Below are 22,447 nucleotides of genomic sequence, written 5' to 3' on the forward strand. Positions count from 1 at the left end.
TGTTGGTAAAGAACTATACACTGCTTCTGGAAAACTAGATACTGGAAAACTAAATTTTTAAATAGAAATATGTAGTCGCATTAAAAAGTTCTGATGCAAAGTATAATAGGGGTTGCTTTTTCAGCCCTTTGTAATAACATTTTAGGGTTCTAAAAATCGTCAAAAAGTGTCATTTTATTAGCAACAGTTATCTACCAAATTTCATTCTTCTAAATTCCTCCATAGTGGATGTATTAAATAAAAACATTTTTTTCCTTAACTTTAGAGGGCTGTAATTCGGTGGAGAAGGGATTTGAACAAAAAGTTATATGAAAGATTTTTGCTGAAAAATCCTTGAAATCTTTCGCATCAATTTAGAAACATCCTGTATATCACTTGTGGACCAGGCAATGCTAATAGAAGACTGCATACTGGTTTATAAGACTGCTTATTACAGGAGAAGAACAAATACTGCTTGCAGAGGACTGCATACTATTGGCAGAGAAATGTATACTGTTCCTGGAAGACTAAATACTGCTTATAGAAGGTTACAGATTGTTGGAGAAGACTATATACCACTTGTGGAGGACTAGGCAATGCTAATAGAAGACTGCATACTGGTTTATAAGACTGTTTATTATTGGAGAACAAATACTGGCAGCAGAGGACTACATACTGTTGGTAAAGGAATACATACTGTCTCTGGAAGACTAGATACTGTTTGCAGAAGACCACAGATTGTTGAAGAAGCCAACATATCACTGGTAGATGACTTGACAATGCTAAGAGAACGCTGGATACGGGCTACAAAAGATTGCTCACTGCTGGAGAAGAACAAATACGGCCAGCAGAGTACTACATACTTTTGACAGAAGACTATATACTGCTTCTGAAAGACTAGATCTGCTTGCAGAAGACTGCAGATTGTCGGAGAAGACTATACATATAAAAAAAATGATGAAACTATACTATTAATCAACAACAAGTATAATAAATTTATAATAAATGTTCTCTGAAAATATGAAATCAACAAATTACAATCAAAGTAGTCGCCGAAATAACGTCGTTGACAGCTTTAAATGTCAAAAAATTGACTGGGACGCACCATTTTTATTATGGTGCGTCCCAGACAGGACGTCGCGCCTTATTTCTTTATGTAGGTAAGATAAAGGCGCGACGTACTGTCTGGGGCACACCATCTGTTCCGATTGCACGGAACCCTCCTCTCCCCGCATAGCTTATTTCTGTTTCTCTTTAATTTGTAATTCCATTAAATCGCTTTTAAAAAATTAGGGAGCTCTAATTTTGAAAAACTGATAACGGAATTCGACTGATATCGCCAGGTCGTTTTCGAAATAACCGAATCCAACTAAACCGCGATTTTCCGCGAAACTACATGGAATATCGAAAAAAATAAAATATGCCCCACATTAAGAACACATCGGTTTACCACCAGTTCAAATTCGAATTTTTTTCGTCAAATAGTTTTGGAGAAAAAAAATCGCAAAGTAGACAAAGTTGCTGGCACTCTCAAAAATCGAGTACTTTTTTCACTTAACTCCCGATAAAAGAAAAACCGCGGACCCGAAAATTTCCAAATTAACATGTGATACGCAGAAATGTTCACTGATTACAATAAACTTTACTGCAATATTTTCCATCGAGCGATTACGAAGATATCGATCTCTAAAGTGAGGGGTCTTGACTTTTTGCATGGGTAGTAGATAATACTAATGTAAGACTAAATCCTACATACTACAATACTGTTGGCGCAGGAATATATAAGCTTCCAAAAGATTAGATATTGCAAATTATTGGAGTAGACTTATATGTCTTGCGCGTGGCAGAATTGTGTCTTGCGACCATCGCGTGTTACTGCCGCGCTGTTTGGATACACCATAATACATAGATGGCTTGTTGATTGCAATTAAATTCTTGATATCTAAAAGGAAATAACAGCTTGTTTCACTAATTCGAGGAAACGAAGTTTCTCAAATTGTTATCCTTGTTATCCATACTTACAAATAAAACCTTGAGAGATAATAATTCTTTGTGTAAACAACAATGATTAATTTTAACTATATATATAAAAGTAACGCTTGTATAAAATAATGACAAATTAAAAAAATATTAACACCTTTATTTCAAATATCACCTAAAAATAAAACTTTTTTTTAACAAAAATATACAGTTAATATGATTTCAATAATGTTGTTAATAAGTTTATTTCTTTGTAATCATACAAAATAAACCCAACCAGATTTTTCCCCTTAATCTCTACGAGTGCTCCTTCTCAAGTATGTCGCAATATTCGCTTCTGTATAATCAAGAATCTTCCGTTGACACTGTCTGATGTACTGTTGCTGTTTGTGATAGATCTTGAGGCAACCTTTAATCGCAATAAAAGTCAACCCGCCTAGGACGGTTTTATGAAAGTTCGATTTCACTGAGTCAAAGAAAAATTTTCCAAATATATTAGCTATTGTGGGCATTAATAATGCCCCACATAAAACCCTCGTCGCGGAAAAAGGATCTGTTAATGGTGGCAAATCACTGTCTGCTCTTGTAAAATTTGGACTGACATCAATTCGAAATGGCAAAACATATTTAACCAAGGGAACTCTCGAAAGATAATTTCTAATAAAAGCCAACACTGTATCTTCCCATCTAATTAGTTTACCAACTATTAACGCTATTGGAATTGCCGGTAAACCAATTAAAAGTACTAATGGGTCTGCTTGTTCCATTATGGCTAAACCTTCTTTTTGTCCAACAACCTAAAAACAAGAAATACTTGTAACATAATTTCTGTTAATTATTTTGGAAGCTATTAAAAGGTACCTGCATTACTGTAATTGCTCCATATGTCACAGCACACCAATAAATCGCCCCAACAACTATACCAGCTGCAAGAAACGGACATCCCTTATAAATAAAACTATCTACGGTGTCTAACAAGAGCACCAAAACTCCCATATTCGGGAAAACTATAATGTATTCCGTTTGACATTGAGGACATGTTACTTTACCCATATTACCACCTTTCTGTTTTTCATCAACCCATCTTTGTAAACATGCCTGATGAACCTAAATCAAAAATCTAATATATGAAATCAATTAATAATTATTTTACACACCCATTTAGTAGTTCCTCTACAATTACATGGTTGAACCCAAGCGGCATCTAAGTCATCTTCGTCGGAAGCAAAACAAACCCAACAATACCGTGCGGATTCTTTACTTCTAACGGCAACGATTTTTCCCGGTTGGTTATCGTCAGGTCTGAAGGAATCCTGGTGTCTGGGTCCACCAACGGCCTCCTCTTGCTCCATTTAAAGTACTTCTAAGCGTTTTATTACCTTTTTTTCGATTCTTTATTTTAATCTATTCTTTGGATGAAAAAGGATGTGCCTTTGCGTTACTAAGATGCGTGCGAATCATTTAAATCCATATTATCGTTGTATGGTTTAAAATAATAACCTCCAATCGTCCACGGCTTTTATATCACATGAAAACATCGAGCGCAAGTACGAAAATTTTTGTTCTTGAAGTGTCAAAGTTGGAGAAAACCATCTTTTTTTTACGTAGCGACATCTGTGAATTAATATTTTTAGTATTATCTATGGTCAAAAATGACATGTATAAATTTATTATTTATGTTTTTTTTTAATTATAAATTTAAAGCGGTTTATTATTAATTTTAATACTCAAATTATTAAATAAAACAATTATTTTAAATTAAAAAGAATAAATTAGTCGCTTTAAGGCTGAATTGATGTTTTTAGCGACATCTATGATAAAACTTTTTTTCGATTAAATTTGTAATTTATGCTTTTTTTTATTAAAATATTATCATAACGAAATCTCTTTCGCGCAAATGATAAATTATTTTATTTGTTTTATATATCTAATTGTAAATAGAAATTAATTTTGTGGGAAATATAAATTTTAAAATAATGTATTGGTGCCACTGATTAACTTCAAAACATAACCTATCTTTATATTTGTGTTTATATCATCTAAACTTAAATATTTTCATATTTCAATAAATTATTTTGAGAATGAATTCAATAAATGACGAGGAGTTGAGGGGTTGTTTAGTTAATAATTTAATTATTGATAATGTAACAGAAAAATGTAGGATATGCTTGAATCCTTCGGATTTAATCAGCTTGCAAGCTGTGGTTTACGAAGATTTAACATGCAATGGTATTTTAATGTCTACTTTATCACTACAGGTAAGGTTAAGCTTATAGTTTGTATTTAAAATTTTGTGAGTATCAAAGGCTTAAGTAATAAAGTATACAGTTTTTGATTTTGGTATAATTCAAGAATCATCATGTTGCTTAAAAATCGACAATTTTTTTTTATTCGACCGGAAATCACTCAAGGAAGCCGTTACAAATAAAAAAAAGTGCGGAAAAGCGTTAAACTTATCGAAAAATCACTTTAAAGTTTGGATGTGACGTCACATAGAAACTCGTTTTGTGACGTCACTTTTTGTTTTTGCTTCAGACGCACGACTAAACCCGAATGATTCTAGTTCTAGGTCTAGTATTAGTTCTAGTTTTACACTGGCACTAGAACTAACACAAGATCTAGAACTAGAATCAATCGGGTTTAGCCGTCTTGAGAGACGTGCGGCTAAATCCGAATGTTTCTAGTTCTAGGTCTAGTGTTCGTTCTAGTTTTACGCTAGCACTAGATCTAACACAAGCGCTAAAACTAGAATCATTCGGGTTTAGCCGTCTTGAGAGACATGCGGCTAAACCTGAATGTTTCTAGTTCTAGGTCCAGTGTTAGTTCTAGTTTTACACTGGCACTAGAACTAACACAAGACCTAGAACTAGAATCAATCGGATTTAGCCGTCTTGAGAGACGTGCTGCTAGCCTTCCTGACGAATTTCCTTAGCTGAAGAGACCAATGGAAGTCGAAACAAGCAAAACAAAAATATATTCTGTTATGTTTGTCGAACGATGCTTTCTGAACGCTGTCTTTCTGAAACACAATGTCTTTTGCTTGCCAAATCTTTTCAAAGTGCGATTTTTGCACAAATTTCTGGGAAATGCTTTGCTTTTGTCAATAGTTTGCGTTGAAGACAAAATGGGATTCATTCAAAGTAGTGCTGTGAATGTGCAGTTCTACACAAGGTGTAGTGTTCCCAGTTTGCTTGCCGTTTTCGAACTATCCGGTTCTCATCAGCACGACGAAGAAGTCGTGGAACAAAGGTTTTGCAGAGTGATGTTGCTCAAAGCATTTCTCAAAAGACAAAGAATTGAATTTCAAAGTCAAAAGAAATCTGAGTTTTGTGGAGTTACGAATTTTGCTCAAAGTAAGGTTTCATATTTTAATCACCACGTTTATCCTAAGGTTGTCAGAATCTGTGTTGCCTTCCTGACACAGCAAGCAAAAGTCTTAGGTGTTAACTGGTTTAATATTCTACACTTCTCCGCGCTTTCTTTTTATTTTTATCGTGTTTTTTGGGTAATTTCACATTAATTTCGATTTTTAAGCCAACATGATGATTCTTGAATTTCTCCGTATTTTTATATCTTCTCTTTTTAATTGTTAGTTAACACCAGTAGAAGGCTACCCACAAAATGTTTGTTCTAATTGTGTCGATGAAATAATAAAAATCTATACGTTTAAATTAAAAATTGAAAATACAGATAAACATTTAAGTAATATTTTAAATAAAAAAGAAGGAAAACTTAACGAAACTTGTTTGGGAAAAGATCATGACTACTTCGTTTATGATAAACCATTAATTAAATCTCCTACTGTTAAATCTCGTCCAAAAAGTATACAAAATCCTGATCTTTTCGTTAAACGTTCAAAGAAATCTAAAAAAGTAAGAATGACAAAAGAAGATGATATGATTGAAGAAGCTGGAAAAATATTGTCCACAAAAGCGTTACCATCAGACTGCAAAAATTGTAAAGTTCAATTAACTAAAAAATTCAAGGCCAACGATAAATCAGAAGCTCAAGTTACATCCAAATTATTACCTTGCACACAATGTGAAAAAAAATTTACTAAAAGTAAATTATTGGAACACATACGAGTTCATACAAGAGAACAACCGTTTGTTTGTAAAATTTGCAACATGAGTTTTAGTATTAAATCGAATTTAAAGAGGCATATGATGATTCATACTGGTGAAAGACCATTTTTTTGTGACGTTTGTGGAAAAGGTACTTTTAATACAAGTTTTTTCTTAATAAATAATTTTTTTGTTCAAATAGGTTTCATCCAAGGATTAAGTTTAAAAGTGCACCGACAAACACACTTTAAATCAAAAGATGCATGTCGTCGTGGTCCAAGACCAAGAGATCCAAATCTACCAACACTTGAATGTCAAATCTGCGGTCAAACTTTTAAACGCGAATACATGTATCGAGCTCATTTACTACAAAAACATAGCGTTACTTCTGGCGCGATGAGTGATCCCTTAACAATAATTCCATTAGATGCTACATCAAACTTGGAAATCCCACGACCATTTAAATGCCCTATTTGCCATCAGTGTTATACTAGTAAACAATATTTAAAACAACATCAACGTATTCATGGCGAAAAAAAATATTTATGTAATGTGTGCGGTAAACGTTTTCATCAAAACGCCGCGCTTCAAACTCATTCAAGAATCCATACAGGTGAAAAACCCCACCAATGTAATATTTGCAAGAAATCTTTTGCGTATATTAGTAGTTTAGATACACATATGTTATTACATACCGGAGAAAAACCTCACGTTTGTAACGTTTGTGGGAAAGCATTTACGCAAGTACCTCATTTAAAACATCACATGCGAATTCATACAGGAGAAAAACCTTATCAGTGTACATATTGCTCTAAATGTTTTGCACTTAAAGGAAATCTAACAGTACATATCCGAACTCATACTGGAGAAACTCCCTATTATTGTGATCTTTGTGGAAAAGGATTTCACGATTCTAGTAGTATGAAAAAACATCGAAAAGGACATGGGGACTTTAACATACAAGTGTTAGATGTTATGGAAAAAGTGCAACAAAATGAAGATTTTTAAAAATCATATATAATGATTATTGGCATTAAAGAAGAAGCCTTTATTTGTTTCCAAGCTCAGTTTGTTTTAGATTACAACAAATTTATTTAATAAAATAGTATTATTATTTTAATGTAAACTATCTTTTTATGCCCCCAGAACATTTTGAACATGTTTTCAAAATATCTTGAAAATAGGTAGTTTAAATAAATACGGTGAAGGTCAAAAGTCTACATACAGAATTGAAATATGAGGTTTTTGTTAAACATAATAAGATAATAGAAAATTAGGATTACATTAGAGATACTTACTTTTACAATGAAAAAACTAACACAACAAAAGTCTACATACTATGCACTTTAGTTAAAGAAATCATGTAGAAGTTGCATAAAGTAGCAGTGCCAGCATTTTCTTTTTTCTTAATTCAGTGGGGATTATGGATCTAATTATTAGTATTTAGTTTGTGTTTCGTCACTGTTCTAACTGGCTGCAAAATGTCATCGCGAAAAGAAATTTCTGATGAAAATAGAAAATTGTTGATAAAACATGGAAAAGAAAAGAAATCTTATAGCGAAATTGCCAACATTGTAAATCTAAGCCGTGCAACAGAACAGCGTCAAAAATTATAATGAGACTGATTCATTAGCAAAGTTCGTGCAGGCTGATAAGAAACTTTCTAGAAGAGATATTAGCTCCATATTAAAAGAAGTGGACAAAAAGCCTAGAGTTAGCGCACCAAAATTAGCTAACCACATCGCTATTGTATCTAATAAGTCTGTACTTCCATGAACTGTACAAAGTCAGCTACACACAGTCACCGGTACACAGCCACTACTTGTTCAGCTTTCTATCCTCAAGGTCTAAGATTGTCCGAAATGATCACAATGTGTCTAAAACTTTCAAAATTTACTAAATAAGCTAAAATAGTTTTAGACTACATATTAGACAGTGGTAGCCACATTTTGATCATTTTTGGCAATTTTGGATACACTTTTAAATAATTTTGGACAACTAAACTAAAACTGGAAGAAGCACAATCCTACAACAAGAAACGTTCGACTTTTAAAAAAGCGTTTGACGTTTCGGATGCCACGTTGCAACCTTGGTTAGAAATAAATTAGAAGTGTCGGAAAAGTCAAACGCCTTTTCAAAAATGCACGGCTAAACTCGAAAATTTCTAGCTTTAGTGTTTGTTCCATGTTGCACCTAGTTATTAATTTTATACAATTTGAATCATTTTAAACAATTTTAAAAAAGTTTAGATGATTTTGAACAAATTTTTTCGATTTTAAACAATTATAGTACAAGTTTACATCATTTTAGATACAGTTTAGATACAATTTTGGACAAATATAGACGATTTTAAAGGTTTAATCAAGTTTGGTTTTACACCATGAGCTGCTTTTCAAAGAGCACGGCACTACATGATTGACGAATGAAAAGAACATGGTAGCAGCGAATAAATTAATATGATTCGAAATATGAGCCATTCGTTGCAGGTATCAGAGTCGACAATACAGTAACTTAAGAAAGAACATGATTCCCAGTAACTGTTGACCAATGAAGACAAAACCGAAATAACGAATCAGCGAATATGATTCACTATGTGAGCCATTCGCAGCAAGTCTCTGCTCGACGAGAACATAGATTTCTTGTCCAGGGTTTTGTTTACTGACGAATCGAAGTAAAACCTTTTTGGAAGAGATGGTCGGGCAAAAATTGGGAGAAAACGAAACACGGCGATGGAGTTGTCATGCTTTGGAGAGCGATAGCAGCATCTAGCGTAGGAAAACTGGCATTCATTGATGGAATTTTGGATCGGTATAAATATAAAAGTATTTTAGAACAAAATTTGAAGCCATTAGTTTAAAGCTTGACCCTCGAGGATCGCTGAATATTCCAGTAACACATTGACCCCAAGCATACCGTAAACCTTATCAAACATTAATTGCTATATTATGCACCCAGGCAGCTGAATACACCTCCTCAGAGTTTGGATTTAAATCCAATCGAGCATGTTTGGAAGGTTTTGGAACGCTGAAATCTGCGTTAATCGAATCTTGGGCTGAAATAACAGCAAAAGAGACAACAACTTAGCTGCTTAATGTCACGACGCCTGTGTGCTGTTATAGAAGCCTATGGAGTTTTAAAAACTGTCGTTACATGGACATCTGTTGGTGTAAACTTGTCCTATTAATTTTTGTATTATTTGTTGAATTTTTAGTATGTAGCTGTTGAGCGTTTTGTTCTTTTTTGTGAATAAGTAAGCATCTCTAATCACACCAATACTAATTTTCTGTTATCTTATTGCGTTGTACAAAAACCTCATAATTCAATGCTGTGTGCAGACTTTTGTCCGCCACTGTACATGTTGATAAATACTGAAAAATAAGGGTTTCAGCAGGGTTTTTTGTGTCATCTATGGGAATTTGTTTACACAAATATTCATTTCAACACACCATACGAGATTTATATTGGTAAAAAAAGAAATTTTAAAGTTCATATTTGAACCCCTATCGGAGAAACTGTATATTATTGTGGAAAATTATTTTTTGATTTATTTATAAAAAAATACTTTGAAAAAGCAACGGCGATTTTTTATTGTAAAATAGTTAAAAAATTTGTAAAATTAATTAAGGTATTTCAAAACAAAGTTTACTAACGGATAAAGAAGATATCTGCGTATTGATGTTGCCAACAGCTCTTTTGCATCTTTTATATTGTTACAAGCTAATTAAATGAAACAAAATGATTATATCAATATAACGTATTTGTTTATAGCTTGAAACAATGTTTACGACATTTAATATAAATAATTTCGTGTAATAATAAAATGTAGTTTTGGAACGGTACCGATGGGTGACGTCACGTTTTTTTGACAGATGACACATCGAAATATGGCGTCCGGTCGAAGGAACGGTTGCAATAAAATTTTCATCTCAAAAAATTTCATGATTTTATGCTAGATCGACAATAATGATCGTCTAAAATAAATACTATATAACTAAAATCAGCTCGGCAAAGAGTTATTTTCATAAAAGCGAGCGACGATATAAAGTTTTAACCCGATGTAAAGGGTTTTCGAAACGCCCGTTCTATAAAAGACTATAGAAGGTGTTGTGATCAGTGATAAACGTGCGCTAAGTGATTACCGGACTGCATTCACTTGGGGTAAGCGATCCTTATTTTGTTATTTAACTAGTTATTTGCGTTACGGGCATCTCCATGTGATATTTTTATTGAGAATGTATGATTTTGCACGTATCGTGTCTCGCCATTTTGTTTTTCACGCAAATCAAGGTCACCAAAAACTTGTGATTTTTTTTAACTTTTAAAGATAATCAAATGCTTTTTTGTGTATTTATTAAGAAAATTTTAAGTGTTTTATCAACGCGAGAGCCAAGAAAAGAAATTATTCTGACATGTCTACCAACGTAAACATAACCAATAAAAATCTCTATTATAAGTTAAGGAGGAATGAAATCTTACAGAATCTTACTTGAAGGGGGCTCCAGCACTAGGTACTATGTGCTGGAACGCTCTACGGGGTAGATAAGATGGAAAAGGGTCGTCATGGGAAACATAACAGGGACAAAAGAAGAAAAAAATCCAGATCTAAGGAAGAAAACGGCTCCAGTTTAGATCATCATCGTATTATTAAACCTTTGGTTGAATACTCAGACGTTAGTTCCGACGACCTCTCCGAACCAGAGGCGGGTGAGATACAAAGTGGTGGTAGTGTGAATAGTTATAGTGATGACGGAGTGACCGGAATGCATCGTAACAGTCACAATTCGGGTCGTTTCGTCATTGACGATAATGTTTATTACACTAAACCCTATCACTCGCCTGGTCGGCGACATCGTCTTGACCCTTCTATGGTACCAAGATCACCGTCGCCGACAGCCCTTGTACGAAGAGAAAGAAAACATAGCGTATCATCACGATCATCAAGGTAAACATTTCCATTTTATGTAATACACTAAATATACACTAAGTTATAACATTTTTTCCTGTAGATCAAGTGATGTAAGACATATTCGAAGAAAGTATGAGTCCCCAACTCAAGAAATTCCACGCCAAGTAATCACTTCACCCACTTATGAGTATGAAGATCGTAGTAGCAAGAAGAGAAAGAAAAAAGAGAAGAAATCAAAAAAAGATCGTCGCACTAAGAAGCGCAAGAAGAAATCTAAACATCGTTCGAGAAGTACTAGTTTAAGTAGCGTAGAAAGTGGTTCGCAAATTTCGTCTGGTCGCGTTTCCGGTGCTGCTGCGATCGAAAATAACGATGTCGTTTTGTCTGATTGGGAAGAAGCGGACGGTGAAGCAGCGTCCGCTGTTTATAAGCCATCAAATGTTGCTAAATTAGATCCATCAACGTGTTCTCCAGTCTCAAATGACAGTCGAATTGATTCTCCAGAAGCTGAAACAACTAGAAGTGGTGCAAAAGGCAACAGCCCTCCCCTAACAGATCAAAATACACCCCCATTACATACAAGTAAAATGATGGAATCGCCCCATACTCCACCGCCACTTAAATCTGTTCGGAATCATATTAATTCTTCTTCAACTGAAGTAATCGATTTAATAAGAGATATAGACAATAGCAAATCCCCTACAGAAGTTGAAATTGTTCAGGATAGAAGGAGTACTTTATCTCCTTTGATGAGGTCGCCCTATAGAAATCCCAGTCCAGAAGTTTCTGTGGGTTATGGACATTTACAAACAAGTATATCACCAACAAGGAAGAAGAGAATGTGTGAAAGAGAATCAATTGGAGGACATAGAAGGGATCGATATCGACGTGATAAAGACAAGAAGGATAGAAGGAAATCCTCAAGAAGTCCAAGGAGGAAATTATCTAGATCACCCAGTTGGAATAAGGGTGGACATTATAGGTGAGTGTTGTAGGTGAAATTACACTACCATAATAGTTTTTAAGAAAATCTAAATGTTTCTAGTCAATTAAAACCTAAATCCTATGTTACTATAAAATTCATTTCTTGAAGGATCCTTGTGGCAATATCACCAACTATTAATTATAGTATCCTCTTTTTAATGCAACAAGCCGTTTTGAAAAATCACATCTAGTTCTGGAGAGATACATTTTTGAAATAATCGAAATTTTTTTCGAATTTTGTAATGTTCGCTGATTAAGCTTTAAAAATTCGAATAAAATCCAGTATGAAAATTTCCCAAAGTGTTAATAAGAGTGTCCTCTTTCTAACGAAAGAACCCGTTTTGAAAAATAACTTTTAGGTTTTGAGAAAACAATGAAGTTTTGATAAAATTTTCGATGTTGCAATTTTCATCGATAATTTTCAAAATTCGCTATAAAATTAATTTCTTGAAGGATCCTTGTGGAAATATCACCAATTATTAATTAAAGTATCCCCTTTTTAATGCAAAAAGCCGTTTTGAAAAATCACTTTTAGTTCTTGAGTAATATATTTTTGAAATGATCGAAAGTTTTTTTCGAATTTTACAGTTTTCGCCGATTAAGTTTTAAAAATTCATATCAAATCTAATTCTTGGAATATGAGTTTGAAAATTTCCCAAAGTGTTAATAAGAGTGTCCTCTTTCCAATGAACCAACCCATTTTGAAAAATAACTTTTAATTTTTGAGAAAACAATATTTGAAGCTTTGATAAAATTTTCGATGTTGCAATTTTCATCGATAACTTTTAAAATTCGTTATAAAATTCATTTCTTGAAGGATCCTTGTGGAAATATTGCCAATTATTAATTAAAGTATCCTCTTTTTAGAGTTTCTTCGTGAGTTAAATCAGCATCAAAAAAGTTCATTTTGTATCTTGGATTCAAATAAGTTGGCATATCTTATCAGCTTTCTTAATAATTTCATTTTTATTCAAATATCGTAATAATGTGGCAATGTAGGGTATCACTTCAGAAATGCACCAGAAATTATAACCATAATGGCCGGATAACCGGATATCCGGTCGAAGGGGATGCCTAATATCCGGTACTTTTCGCAAAATCACTATCCGTTCCGTCACTACTTAATATCAAGATTTTTCTATATTCAGATGTTAGTTTGACTTAAATGTTTTTTTTTTTTAAACAAAACAGAATTCATGGAAATTATTAACCATTTGTTGTGGTGCCATGTTTTAAAATATACAATGTGATAATTAGGGCAAAAAAAATATGCTCCAAAAATGTTAGTTTAAGCGCTTAAAAGATGTTCTATAAAAATCAAAACATGCTGTTTAACTACGAAAATATGCTCTATAAAAAATTAAATATTAAAATATGGATATCTTTTAAATCTGTAGATGAAGTTAATCAAAGTAAATGAAAAATGATTTCTATTTATACAGGGTGTCTCACGTAACTGGTTCATTAGAACTTTTTCAGGTTCCGCTATTCATAGAGGTTTGAAATTTTGGTAGCATGGGTTGTTCATTTGGAACTATCGAATCGTCCTGACCTTGCGTATCTACATCAACTTACGTAGATAGCGGAAGCCCAGATGTTTCTAATGTTTTTATTGATTCGTTAAGGAAGCCATAATTTGATGCAATAACAATTAAGTCTGATTTTATTGTATTGTCATTTAGTAGGTCCTTTTTTTGGAAATTTTCATTGACGCAGCGTTCTCTTCGTCTAATACATCAAACACATTCCCAATTTTTTAGTCTCATCTTCATTATATATTCTGTCTGATAATCGTCCTATAACTACTCTTGGGACACCTGCAGTAATATAGGATTTACATTTGTTACTTATCTTCTTTAATTATTATCTTAACTATGATCAGAAAATTTGCCAACAAAATTTCAAACTCCAAAGATTATTGTGTTTTTGGACGTGCATGTCGTTTTGACCAGTCACCTTTGTATTTATAGATGAGAGGCTACACGATTTTGTGGGTGGATGGTTGAGAATGAAAAAAAGTCAATTATCGTGCCTAACCAATCATACATATTATATTACACGTAAGCCGACCTTTCCAGATTAAGTATTGGCTTAAAGAATTAAAAGATATACGTAACAGTTGATTGTGTAATATTTTATTATTCTTATTAGTAAATATGGAAACTATTTAGGTCAAATTACTACTAACTAATAAATGTACACGTGCACTTTAATTGGTATAGAAACATAAAATATGTATTCTAATTGCGGACTCTTTTTTTAGTCAACATCGAAGTATACAAGACATGTCAGATCACGTCCAGAACAAATCCTCTACTAACTCAGAATTCCGTATGTTTAGGTATGTGTATTTCAGAGGTGAGAATGGGTACTCAATAAAAGTACCTGGGTGTTGGATAAAATCTAATCTTCACCATTTTATCTAGATCGCCAAGTAGATCAAGACACAAGAAATATCGTTCCAGAAGTCCAATAAAAACAAGAGAAAGGTCGCGAAGTCCTGTACGAAAAGAAAGGTAATTGTTTTACTTTGAAAGTAAGTATAATCTTCAACTTGTTTACTCAGGTTACCAAGAAGTCCTTCGCCACATTCAGTAAGACCGTCATTATTAAAGAATAAAATCACCGATACAAGCCTATTTGCCGAATTAGTTAAAGATCGTCATAAACGCGAATTAGAACTGCAAAAGTTGCTAGAAAAGAAAACCGAATCAGGTCCATCCGAAGAATCGCCACAATCCTCAACGGCGACGAGCGTTGCCCCAACGGCGTCGCGAGCTGAAGATCAAGTTGATTGTTCACAATCAATAAACACCGAACCAATTCCGATGGATATTGATAACATTCCTATTCCTTCCGACGAGAAAATGACCCCACCGAAAATTAAATTAGATGAAATAAATTTACCCGGTGTCACAAATGTTAAAGTACAAGACATCACATTACCTGAAAGTACCCCACCATTACCAACCTCTGGAGATCAATCAAATGTATCCGGTACCGTTTCTAAAGAGATGGCTGTTAAACGGAATATTATTAACATAGATCCAAAAACAAACACAAAAATTAAAAGTATCACTAAAATGCCTTTACCTCCTGGTATTAAACAAACCGATTTAGAAGCTATTGAATCGCCTCCGAGTAGATCACCAAGTCCTACTACAATGGCTGCAAATTCAAAAGCTAAAACACCGCCAAGAAAGACTATTATGAATTTACCAATGCCACCTGGTAAATAAAAAATAATTTTGTTAAAGTAACAAAAAATAATTTAAAAAAATGTGAAAAAGTCGTTTCAGGTTCTGAAGATTTAAGCAACGACGAAGATGGTCCAAACACACCACCAAGGATTGGTACATCAGCTGTAAAATTGTTAGATAAACGTGGACAACCCAAACCGAAATTAAAGCGACCGAAAATATTGAAAAGGCGAACATCTAGAAGTTTACAAATTCATCAAAAAGATTGGGGTGAACGTTGTGTTGATGTTTTTGAGGTTATTAATCAAATTGGAGAAGGTAAATTGTTTTTTATAATATTAGCTTTTTAAAATTCTTCTGTATTTTTATCTTAGGAACTTATGGCCAAGTTTATAAAGCGAGGGATGTCCATGCGGATCAATTGGTTGCTTTGAAAAAAGTTCGACTTGAAAATGAAAAGGAGGGCTTTCCAATAACCGCAGTGAGAGAAATCAAAATTTTGCGTCAACTCAATCATAAGAATATTGTAAATTTGAGAGAAATTGTTACAGACAAACAAGAAGCAATAGATTTTAGGAAGGTAAATATTTTTATATTTCTGATTAATTCTTTTTTAGGATCTTTTAAGATTAAAAGCACTTTTTTATTACTTATTACTTTTTTAAACATACATTTTTTTATAATTTTTATTTGGAATGATTTTGGTTGGTTTTAGGATGTTGAATTCAAAAATTGGCAATTTTGTTTTAATTTATCAAATTATATTTTGAAAATTAATTCAAAAAATAACAAAAAAAATGGTGTAATCTGTAAAAATGTTCTTTTTTATTTTAGGATAAGGGATCATTTTATTTAGTCTTCGAATACATGGACCACGACCTGATGGGACTTTTAGAGTCTGGAATGGTCGATTTTAACGAACTGAATAACGCTTGTATAATGCGTCAGTTACTTGATGGCCTCAATTATTGTCACAAAAAAAATTTCTTACATCGTGACATAAAATGTAGCAATATTTTAATGAACAATAAGTAAGTTTCTATAAAAACATCATAATTTTAATTTTTTATATTGAACTTTTTTCAGGGGAGAAGTAAAATTAGCAGATTTTGGGTTAGCGCGTCTTTATAACGCAGAAGATCGTCAAAGACCATACACAAATAAAGTAATCACGCTTTGGTATCGACCGCCAGAATTGCTTTTAGGCGAAGAAAGATATGGACCCGCCATAGATGTATGGAGTTGCGGATGTATTTTGGGGGAATTATTTTTAAAGAAACCTTTATTCCAAGTATGATTGTAAATATATTTTTGATTAAATCACTAAAGTAAACTTGTTTTAGGCAAACGCTGAAATGATGCAATTAGAGATGATCTCGCGATTATGCGGAACTCCTACTCCTGCAGTTTGGCCTTCCGTAATCAAACTTCCACTTTTCCATACGCTAAAACCGAAAAAAATTCATCGGCGGCGAATTCGAGATGAATTCATCATGATGCCTTCTTCCGCCTTGGATTTATTGGATAAAATGTTAGAGTTAGATCCTGAAAAGAGAATTACTGCAGAGGATGCTCTTAAATCCAATTGGTTGAAAAACATTAATCCTGAACAGTAAGTTTTGTAATAAATAAAATCTCTAAATGTAAAGTACAACAGTTAATTGATGTACTTCGGTTGATATAATTAAGTACTTCTAATCTAAAATTTAATTGAATGTAACAAGTCACACCAAAAATTCCAGGAATTGAATTATGTGACAGTCAATCACAATTAATTATTTTAATTAACAATTAATTATGTTTATAAATTTATTTCTTTAGGTCTTGTTGTGATTGAGCAATGTTGTGCAATGTTCAGTTTGAAGTGCTTACAGTTATTACAGAGAGTAGGCATTTCGAGCATAAGTCATATGAAGAAAGAAGGACATATCTTTGTTAACAGTGGATTGAGTTTAGAAGGGGTCATTGTCACAGGTTGTTGTGTAGAACAGTTAGTTGTGTAGAAAAAAACTTGTTGTTCTTCTGGGACTGTGCATACTTTGACAGATCAATATCTATTCATGGAGCAAAAGTTCCTTTGCTCAATGTAAACGGTCTAACATCACGAAAAGATTGCTAGAAGGCGAGTTAACAACAACCAAAGTTATTTGTTGGATTTGCTGCTCTCTGATAAGAATTCTGTCAAAACTGCGCAGTTATGCGTGTGGTCGCAGCATTTAGGTTTATTTGCGTGATACACGTGTCAAAATCAATTTCCGCATCAAAGGTAAAACTTAATCTGAGAAGGAGATATTATAAGTTCACTCTTTGCGATTCTGTTAAACTACATTTTTAACCATTTTCAAAACTAGCCAGTAAGGTTCGTAGAAATTTACTTGTATGGGGTATTCACGAAAGATTAACGTTCTTGTAATGATTATTACTTAAAACAACACAAGGGTGTATGGATAATATGCAAAAAAAAATCTATCATTGTCGTTTTCAGCATCTGATATATTATTACCTTCATCATAACCATTATTATCATCGCCTCCACCAGCTTCTTGTATCTCTTGCTTTTCGTCATCAAAATGAGCTTTAACTTCTGGTGTTTTAGGCCTTCTCAATCGTTCTGATACAATCGAAACATTTCCAGTGCTTCAAACGTTTTGACAGTTTTTCTGGGAAGTTTATTTACTCCAGAAACAATTCCTAGTAAAATCATCAATTATGGTCGGTTCATGAATATTAGTAAATTTGCTGTTTTCAAAATTGTAAACTCCTTAAATTTACTGACATCATCGACCACCCCAACCCACTAGAATAGACTGGATGAATCATGTTCACACGTTTTATTAAATGTAGGTCAATGTCAATTATTTTAAGATTTCTCAACAGAATGATAATACCGACGCAGAACTTCAGATAGATGTCTCCTAAAATGCTGCCAACATTAAAAGCATGGAGATATTATATCTCAAAAGAAAATTAAATAATTTATCAAGTTACTACTCCATACTAAAAAATCACTGAGTTATGATGGTATTTCGAACTTTGTATTAAAATATCTCCTGAGTAAAACACTAGTTATGCTCACCATGATATTTAACGTTTGTCTTAGGTTGGGTCAATTTCCCAATTTCTGGAAGCATGCTGATATTTTTATATTTCCAATCGAGACTATTGGATAAGGTAATTCAAGCACAAAGAAGGAAACAACAGAAGAGCAATTAATTTAGAAATTCCAATTTGCATTTCAAGAAAAACCTCGCATATTGAGGTTGGCCAATATGCCCAACCATAACCTTAACTCCCTGGTCTTCTGCTAAAGTTGGAACCTATAAATCTAGCAGAATATTTAATGAAAATATATTCATTTCTTGACGACAATCTTACTGTGAAAATAAATTCCTGCCTATCCAAATTAAAAATGGCATATCAGAGTACAATAGGGCAGTATCCTAGAGCTGATTCTATTTAATGTATAAGTCGCAGGCAAATGGTTATTTCAGGTAGATAGCTGTTTCCTAATCAGATACTGTCTGCCTAGTCAAACAGTAGTTCGTTACAGTTTTATCATTAAATGTCTAGGCAAATACTATTGGACAAGACAAATAGTATCTGTCTAAGCTTGTTTTAGGCAAATACCATTTTTTTGATATAACAATGCAATATAGAGTAGGTACCTGTTCACAATAAAATAAAGTAGTTCCTATTGTTATCAACCTACTTTTCTTAAATTAAAGTCATTAATGAGTGTCAAACGAGTCAAATTATTTGCGTATCATTTTGACAATTGTAGCTGGAGTGGCATCTACTCTTGCACATCATCTTATTTTTGAAACAAGTACACCTTTTTGTACTGCACTGAAATTTCAAAGGCTGATAATTCGTTGTCACCGACTGTGAAGTGCAGGCCTCTCTTAAAGAAATAAAGTATTCCTGGGGTTGGGTTGGTTTAAAGAGCTATTTGCCTGAAAATATCTTAGCCATATGTTATTTGCCAAGGAAAGTAAAATTTAGACTGAAATAAATGGAATAAAACAATTTGTCTAGGCAGATAGTATATGACTAGGAAAAAGCTATTTACCTGAAACAACCATTTGTTTATAATATCCTACTATATCAAATTTAGATAATCAATTTAAACAACGTTTCTCTTCAATTTGAACTTCAAAAATCAGCTGAAGCTATAATTCCGACAATCCCTTAGAAGAATTAAATCCAATCCCTTAGTGAAATTCCTAAGAATTTACTTGGACACCAAATTAACGTGGAATATTCATATAAAGAATAAGTTCAATGACGCACATTAAAATCTATCCAAATTGTATCCACTCAATAAACAGAATGTCGATGTTAAAACAAAAATATACAATTATGTTTTATTAATGCTTGCTCAGACTAATTTGCTCGTATGGATAATATGGCTGGATGGACATGAAAGAGATAAAGAAAACTATGTAATCAGAGCACTTTTGGTAACTCTCATTGTAATCCTAATGACCTGCTTTCGCTTTATTGATAGACGTATAAAGTCGGGGATATTTTTGAACCTAATATATTGCAATTTGATTAATGATAAACCAGTTAGCCATTAATAGCAAAAAGTGATTTAGATTAGTGGTACAATATTGTTACACCTAGCCTTGGATTCTGGATTTGCGGGAAGGCAGCCCTCAGCACTTTGACCTCAGCAGATCCCTTGTACTTATTTCCGTCTTTTGGTCAGCCATAGGGTCCTTCCAGCCGTATTACTTTGGAGGCAAAGACTAGAATTTGTCCTGGTTGTGCTGGTCTGGATATCTCCAAAAATGGATAACCTTAATGTTTGGAGGGCCGCGCAGTCGCATAGAATGTGTTCTGCTGATTCCTCCTGCTTCCTTCCTTATATGTTCAGTATGTGCTTTTGTAGATGCCAGTGTCCAATGATTAGACCTATTGCCTACTTCACGACTTCGCGCCATTTATCTCGGTCTGCAGTTCTGCCTTTCCAATTTCGTACCTCCATACTTCGAAGATCCAGTTAATTCTTGTAGCGATTTCGAGGTCGACCTCTGGTATCGTCTCCCTGTCATGTTAGACGCGAACGTTCTTCTTGGTAGTCGGTGATTTTCCACTCTCATGACATGTACAATCCACCTGAGACTTTAGCCCTTTATGAAGCGTACATACAATGTTTTCTCTCTCTAGGATACCTTCAATCTCTGCGTTCGTTCATATTCGCCATTCCTCTCGCTCACATATTGGTCCGAATATTCGTCTGATTATTTTTCTTTCAAAAACAAGAAGTTTCTTGGTATCCCTAGCTGTCAGGCTCCATGTTTCTGATCCATATGTGGTAACCGGTCTAATCAGAGTTTTGTATATCCTGATTTTAGTTGTTTTGGAGATGATTCTAGACGTGATCAACTTTTTGTTAGCGTGATGTTATAATAATTTGTTTAGAGATCCAGATAAAGCAGTCAATACATAGCAAAATATTTGTACAGTTCTTCAAAGCTTTCTGCGTTATTATTATAATATTTTTTAAAGATATTTTTTTATAATTGTGACAAAAAAAAAACATGTTACTTTTAAAGTTAAAATTAATTTCTTTTTCAATTTGTTTAGAATTTCTGCACCAGAATTACCAACGTGGCAAGATTGTCATGAATTATGGAGTAAAAAACGAAAGCGTCAAATGCGCGAACAGGAAGCAATGCAAACTATACCACCTGGAAAACCACCGGTAACGACGACGACATCTTCGCGAGATTCAAAATTATTTATGAAAAATGAGGATGCGGCCGAGTTTGGAGGGTGAGTTGATTGCGAACTATTAAATTAAAGGTGATCCACTTCCGATAATTTTTTTAAACACACGTTTATGTGATGAGATATGTGAAAGCGCGAAAACGAGACACACACACACGGGTACGTATTCAGTGCATGATAATAAAAGGATGTTAAAAACTTGTACGAACGAACACATCATTGAAAAACAGTTTTTGTTGCAACCCTCCATTTTGAAGATCAATTTACTTGTGATACAAATGCAAAAAAAAACTTCAAAAAGCAGTTGTAAATATGTAAGGTTAAAAAAGTTGGTTAAGAAAAAAATTGAAGATGAATTTTTGATTGGTAATGTAATAATTTTTTTCTTGTTTGTTGAGTTTTGAATAAATATAATGAGACTGATTTCATTAATCACATTTTTAAAATGACGTATTGGATTCCTGAAAATGATAAAAATTAATTAAAAATAAATAACAATCTTTTTACAAATTACTCTTATTATTAAATTAACTTAAAATAAGATTATACAATTTATTAAAAAAGCAAGGATTGAAAAAAAAAATGTTATTTTTATTTAGGCAATTGTTATTTATAGTTAATTCCTTTCTTTACTGAGTCGATTCGCGGAGCTTAACCTTAAATTTAGGGAATCATGTTAACTGAAATGAGAATATGTGCCTGTATTATATTAAAAAGAATAGAAGAGAGATTTTTTTCGTATGTACATATTAATTATCCATTTGTTGTTGTAGGCATTAAAGTCACTATTGTTTATTTATAAGCTGTATATATGTTTTATTTTTATTTAATTTGTAAATAAAATGGGATTTGAATTCAACAATTTGTTTTATTTTTACCTTTTATTTCATTTTCTTATTTTTTTTATAAGCATGAAGAATTTTGCGTTCAATTAGTTTTTGCATGACAAATATGTTTATGCACTGTGATGATTTCATTAATCAAAAAAGGTAAGCCCTTATTTATTTAATAATATTTTCACGAACTTTTTAGAACAAGAGTTACAAGTTCTACACTAAATCGGTTTTTTTTAATTTTTATGATTCGTTGTAAACATATTATTTTAAGGAAGGGATACTTTTATAAAAACGTAATAATCTTTTAATCAAAATAATTAATTATTGATGTTTATTATTATTATAGATCTTCAAAAGGTTTAAAAATGGATGCATATGATTCTGCTGTACTTTCGTACGCTTTAGCGACGGCTCAACACAAAAGAAACATATTAGAAATGCTTCCAAGTACTTCTTCATCTTTACAACAAACGGAAGAAATATCATTAACACCACCAACAAGAAAAGAGTACAAAGAAAATTTGGATGAAATATTAATAGAGCGTCAGCGGAATACTGAACATTCTTAAGTAGAACTTTTCAAATCTTGTACAATACCATGTATTATTATAAATCTTTTCTTGAAAATAAACATTATTTATTGTAAAATTAATTTTTATTTTGTTAACTTTCTAGTACACGCAATTTGCACTTTATACTGTTTGAATTAATAATTTTAATGTACACAAATTCGAACAACTATCAGGCTTTATGTTTATACCA

At 33.0% G+C, this 22,447-nt stretch overlaps 3 protein-coding genes across 6 annotated transcripts; 2 read left to right on the forward strand and 1 right to left on the reverse strand.

Moving 5' to 3' along the window:
* Positions 1-2,104: 2,104 nt before the first annotated feature.
* Positions 2,105-3,572, reverse strand: LOC111428772 (E3 ubiquitin-protein ligase MARCHF5). Its single transcript, XM_023064457.2, has 3 exons — positions 3,117-3,572; positions 2,821-3,066; positions 2,105-2,756 (listed from the first exon to the last, which is right to left on the reverse strand). Exons 1-3 carry the CDS (start codon positions 3,309-3,311, stop codon positions 2,250-2,252), a joined length of 948 nt encoding a protein of 315 aa, XP_022920225.1. The 5' UTR covers positions 3,312-3,572; the 3' UTR covers positions 2,105-2,249.
* A 372-nt stretch (positions 3,573-3,944) lies between these two features.
* Positions 3,945-7,149, forward strand: LOC111428770 (zinc finger protein 883-like). The gene is made up of 3 exons (XM_023064454.2): positions 3,945-4,217; positions 5,553-6,174; positions 6,226-7,149. The coding sequence occupies exons 1-3, from the start codon at positions 4,041-4,043 to the stop codon at positions 7,029-7,031; spliced, it is 1,605 nt and encodes a 534-aa protein (XP_022920222.1). The 5' UTR covers positions 3,945-4,040; the 3' UTR covers positions 7,032-7,149.
* A 2,723-nt stretch (positions 7,150-9,872) lies between these two features.
* On the forward strand, positions 9,873-22,337 carry LOC111428762 (Cyclin-dependent kinase 12). 4 transcript variants are annotated; one of them, XM_023064431.2, is made up of 13 exons: positions 9,873-10,181; positions 10,502-10,965; positions 11,030-11,911; positions 14,177-14,254; positions 14,340-14,429; positions 14,480-15,144; positions 15,204-15,431; positions 15,488-15,693; positions 15,948-16,144; positions 16,200-16,404; positions 16,457-16,725; positions 20,706-20,894; positions 22,032-22,337. In XM_023064431.2, the coding sequence occupies exons 2-13, from the start codon at positions 10,568-10,570 to the stop codon at positions 22,252-22,254; spliced, it is 3,630 nt and encodes a 1,209-aa protein (XP_022920199.1). In that variant the 5' UTR covers positions 9,873-10,181; positions 10,502-10,567; the 3' UTR covers positions 22,255-22,337. The 4 variants fall into 4 exon arrangements, with proteins under 4 accessions (XP_022920199.1, XP_022920200.1, XP_071050482.1 ...); XM_023064432.2 differs by having other exon boundaries at positions 9,896-10,181; positions 10,516-10,965; XM_071194381.1 differs by lacking the exon at positions 9,873-10,181 and adding an exon at positions 10,190-10,444.
* Positions 22,338-22,447: the final 110 nt, after the last annotated feature.

This window comes from Onthophagus taurus, chromosome 2, assembly GCF_036711975.1.
Source record: "Onthophagus taurus isolate NC chromosome 2, IU_Otau_3.0, whole genome shotgun sequence".
NCBI lineage: Eukaryota > Metazoa > Arthropoda > Insecta > Coleoptera > Scarabaeidae > Onthophagus > Onthophagus taurus.

Excerpts from the sequence above, each read along its gene's own strand:
- LOC111428762 (XM_023064431.2), top strand. The coding sequence starts at position 10,568 with ATGGAAAAGGGTCGTCATGGGAAACATAACAGGGACAAAAGAAGAAAA. Across the intron at positions 16,405-16,456 it reads TAAAGAAACCTTTATTCCAA|GCAAACGCTGAAATGATGCA; the intron begins GTATGATTGTAA and ends AACTTGTTTTAG. Across the intron at positions 16,726-20,705 it reads AAAAACATTAATCCTGAACA|AATTTCTGCACCAGAATTAC; the intron begins GTAAGTTTTGTA and ends CAATTTGTTTAG.
- LOC111428770 (XM_023064454.2), top strand. The coding sequence starts at position 4,041 with ATGAATTCAATAAATGACGAGGAGTTGAGGGGTTGTTTAGTTAATAAT. Across the intron at positions 4,218-5,552 it reads TGTCTACTTTATCACTACAG|TTAACACCAGTAGAAGGCTA; the intron begins GTAAGGTTAAGC and ends TTTAATTGTTAG. Across the intron at positions 6,175-6,225 it reads TTGTGACGTTTGTGGAAAAG|GTTTCATCCAAGGATTAAGT; the intron begins GTACTTTTAATA and ends TTGTTCAAATAG.
- LOC111428772 (XM_023064457.2), bottom strand. The coding sequence starts at position 3,311 with ATGGAGCAAGAGGAGGCCGTTGGTGGACCCAGACACCAGGATTCCTTC. Across the intron at positions 3,067-3,116 it reads GTAGAGGAACTACTAAATGG|GTTCATCAGGCATGTTTACA; the intron begins GTGTGTAAAATA and ends TTTTTGATTTAG. Across the intron at positions 2,757-2,820 it reads GAGCAATTACAGTAATGCAG|GTTGTTGGACAAAAAGAAGG; the intron begins GTACCTTTTAAT and ends TCTTGTTTTTAG.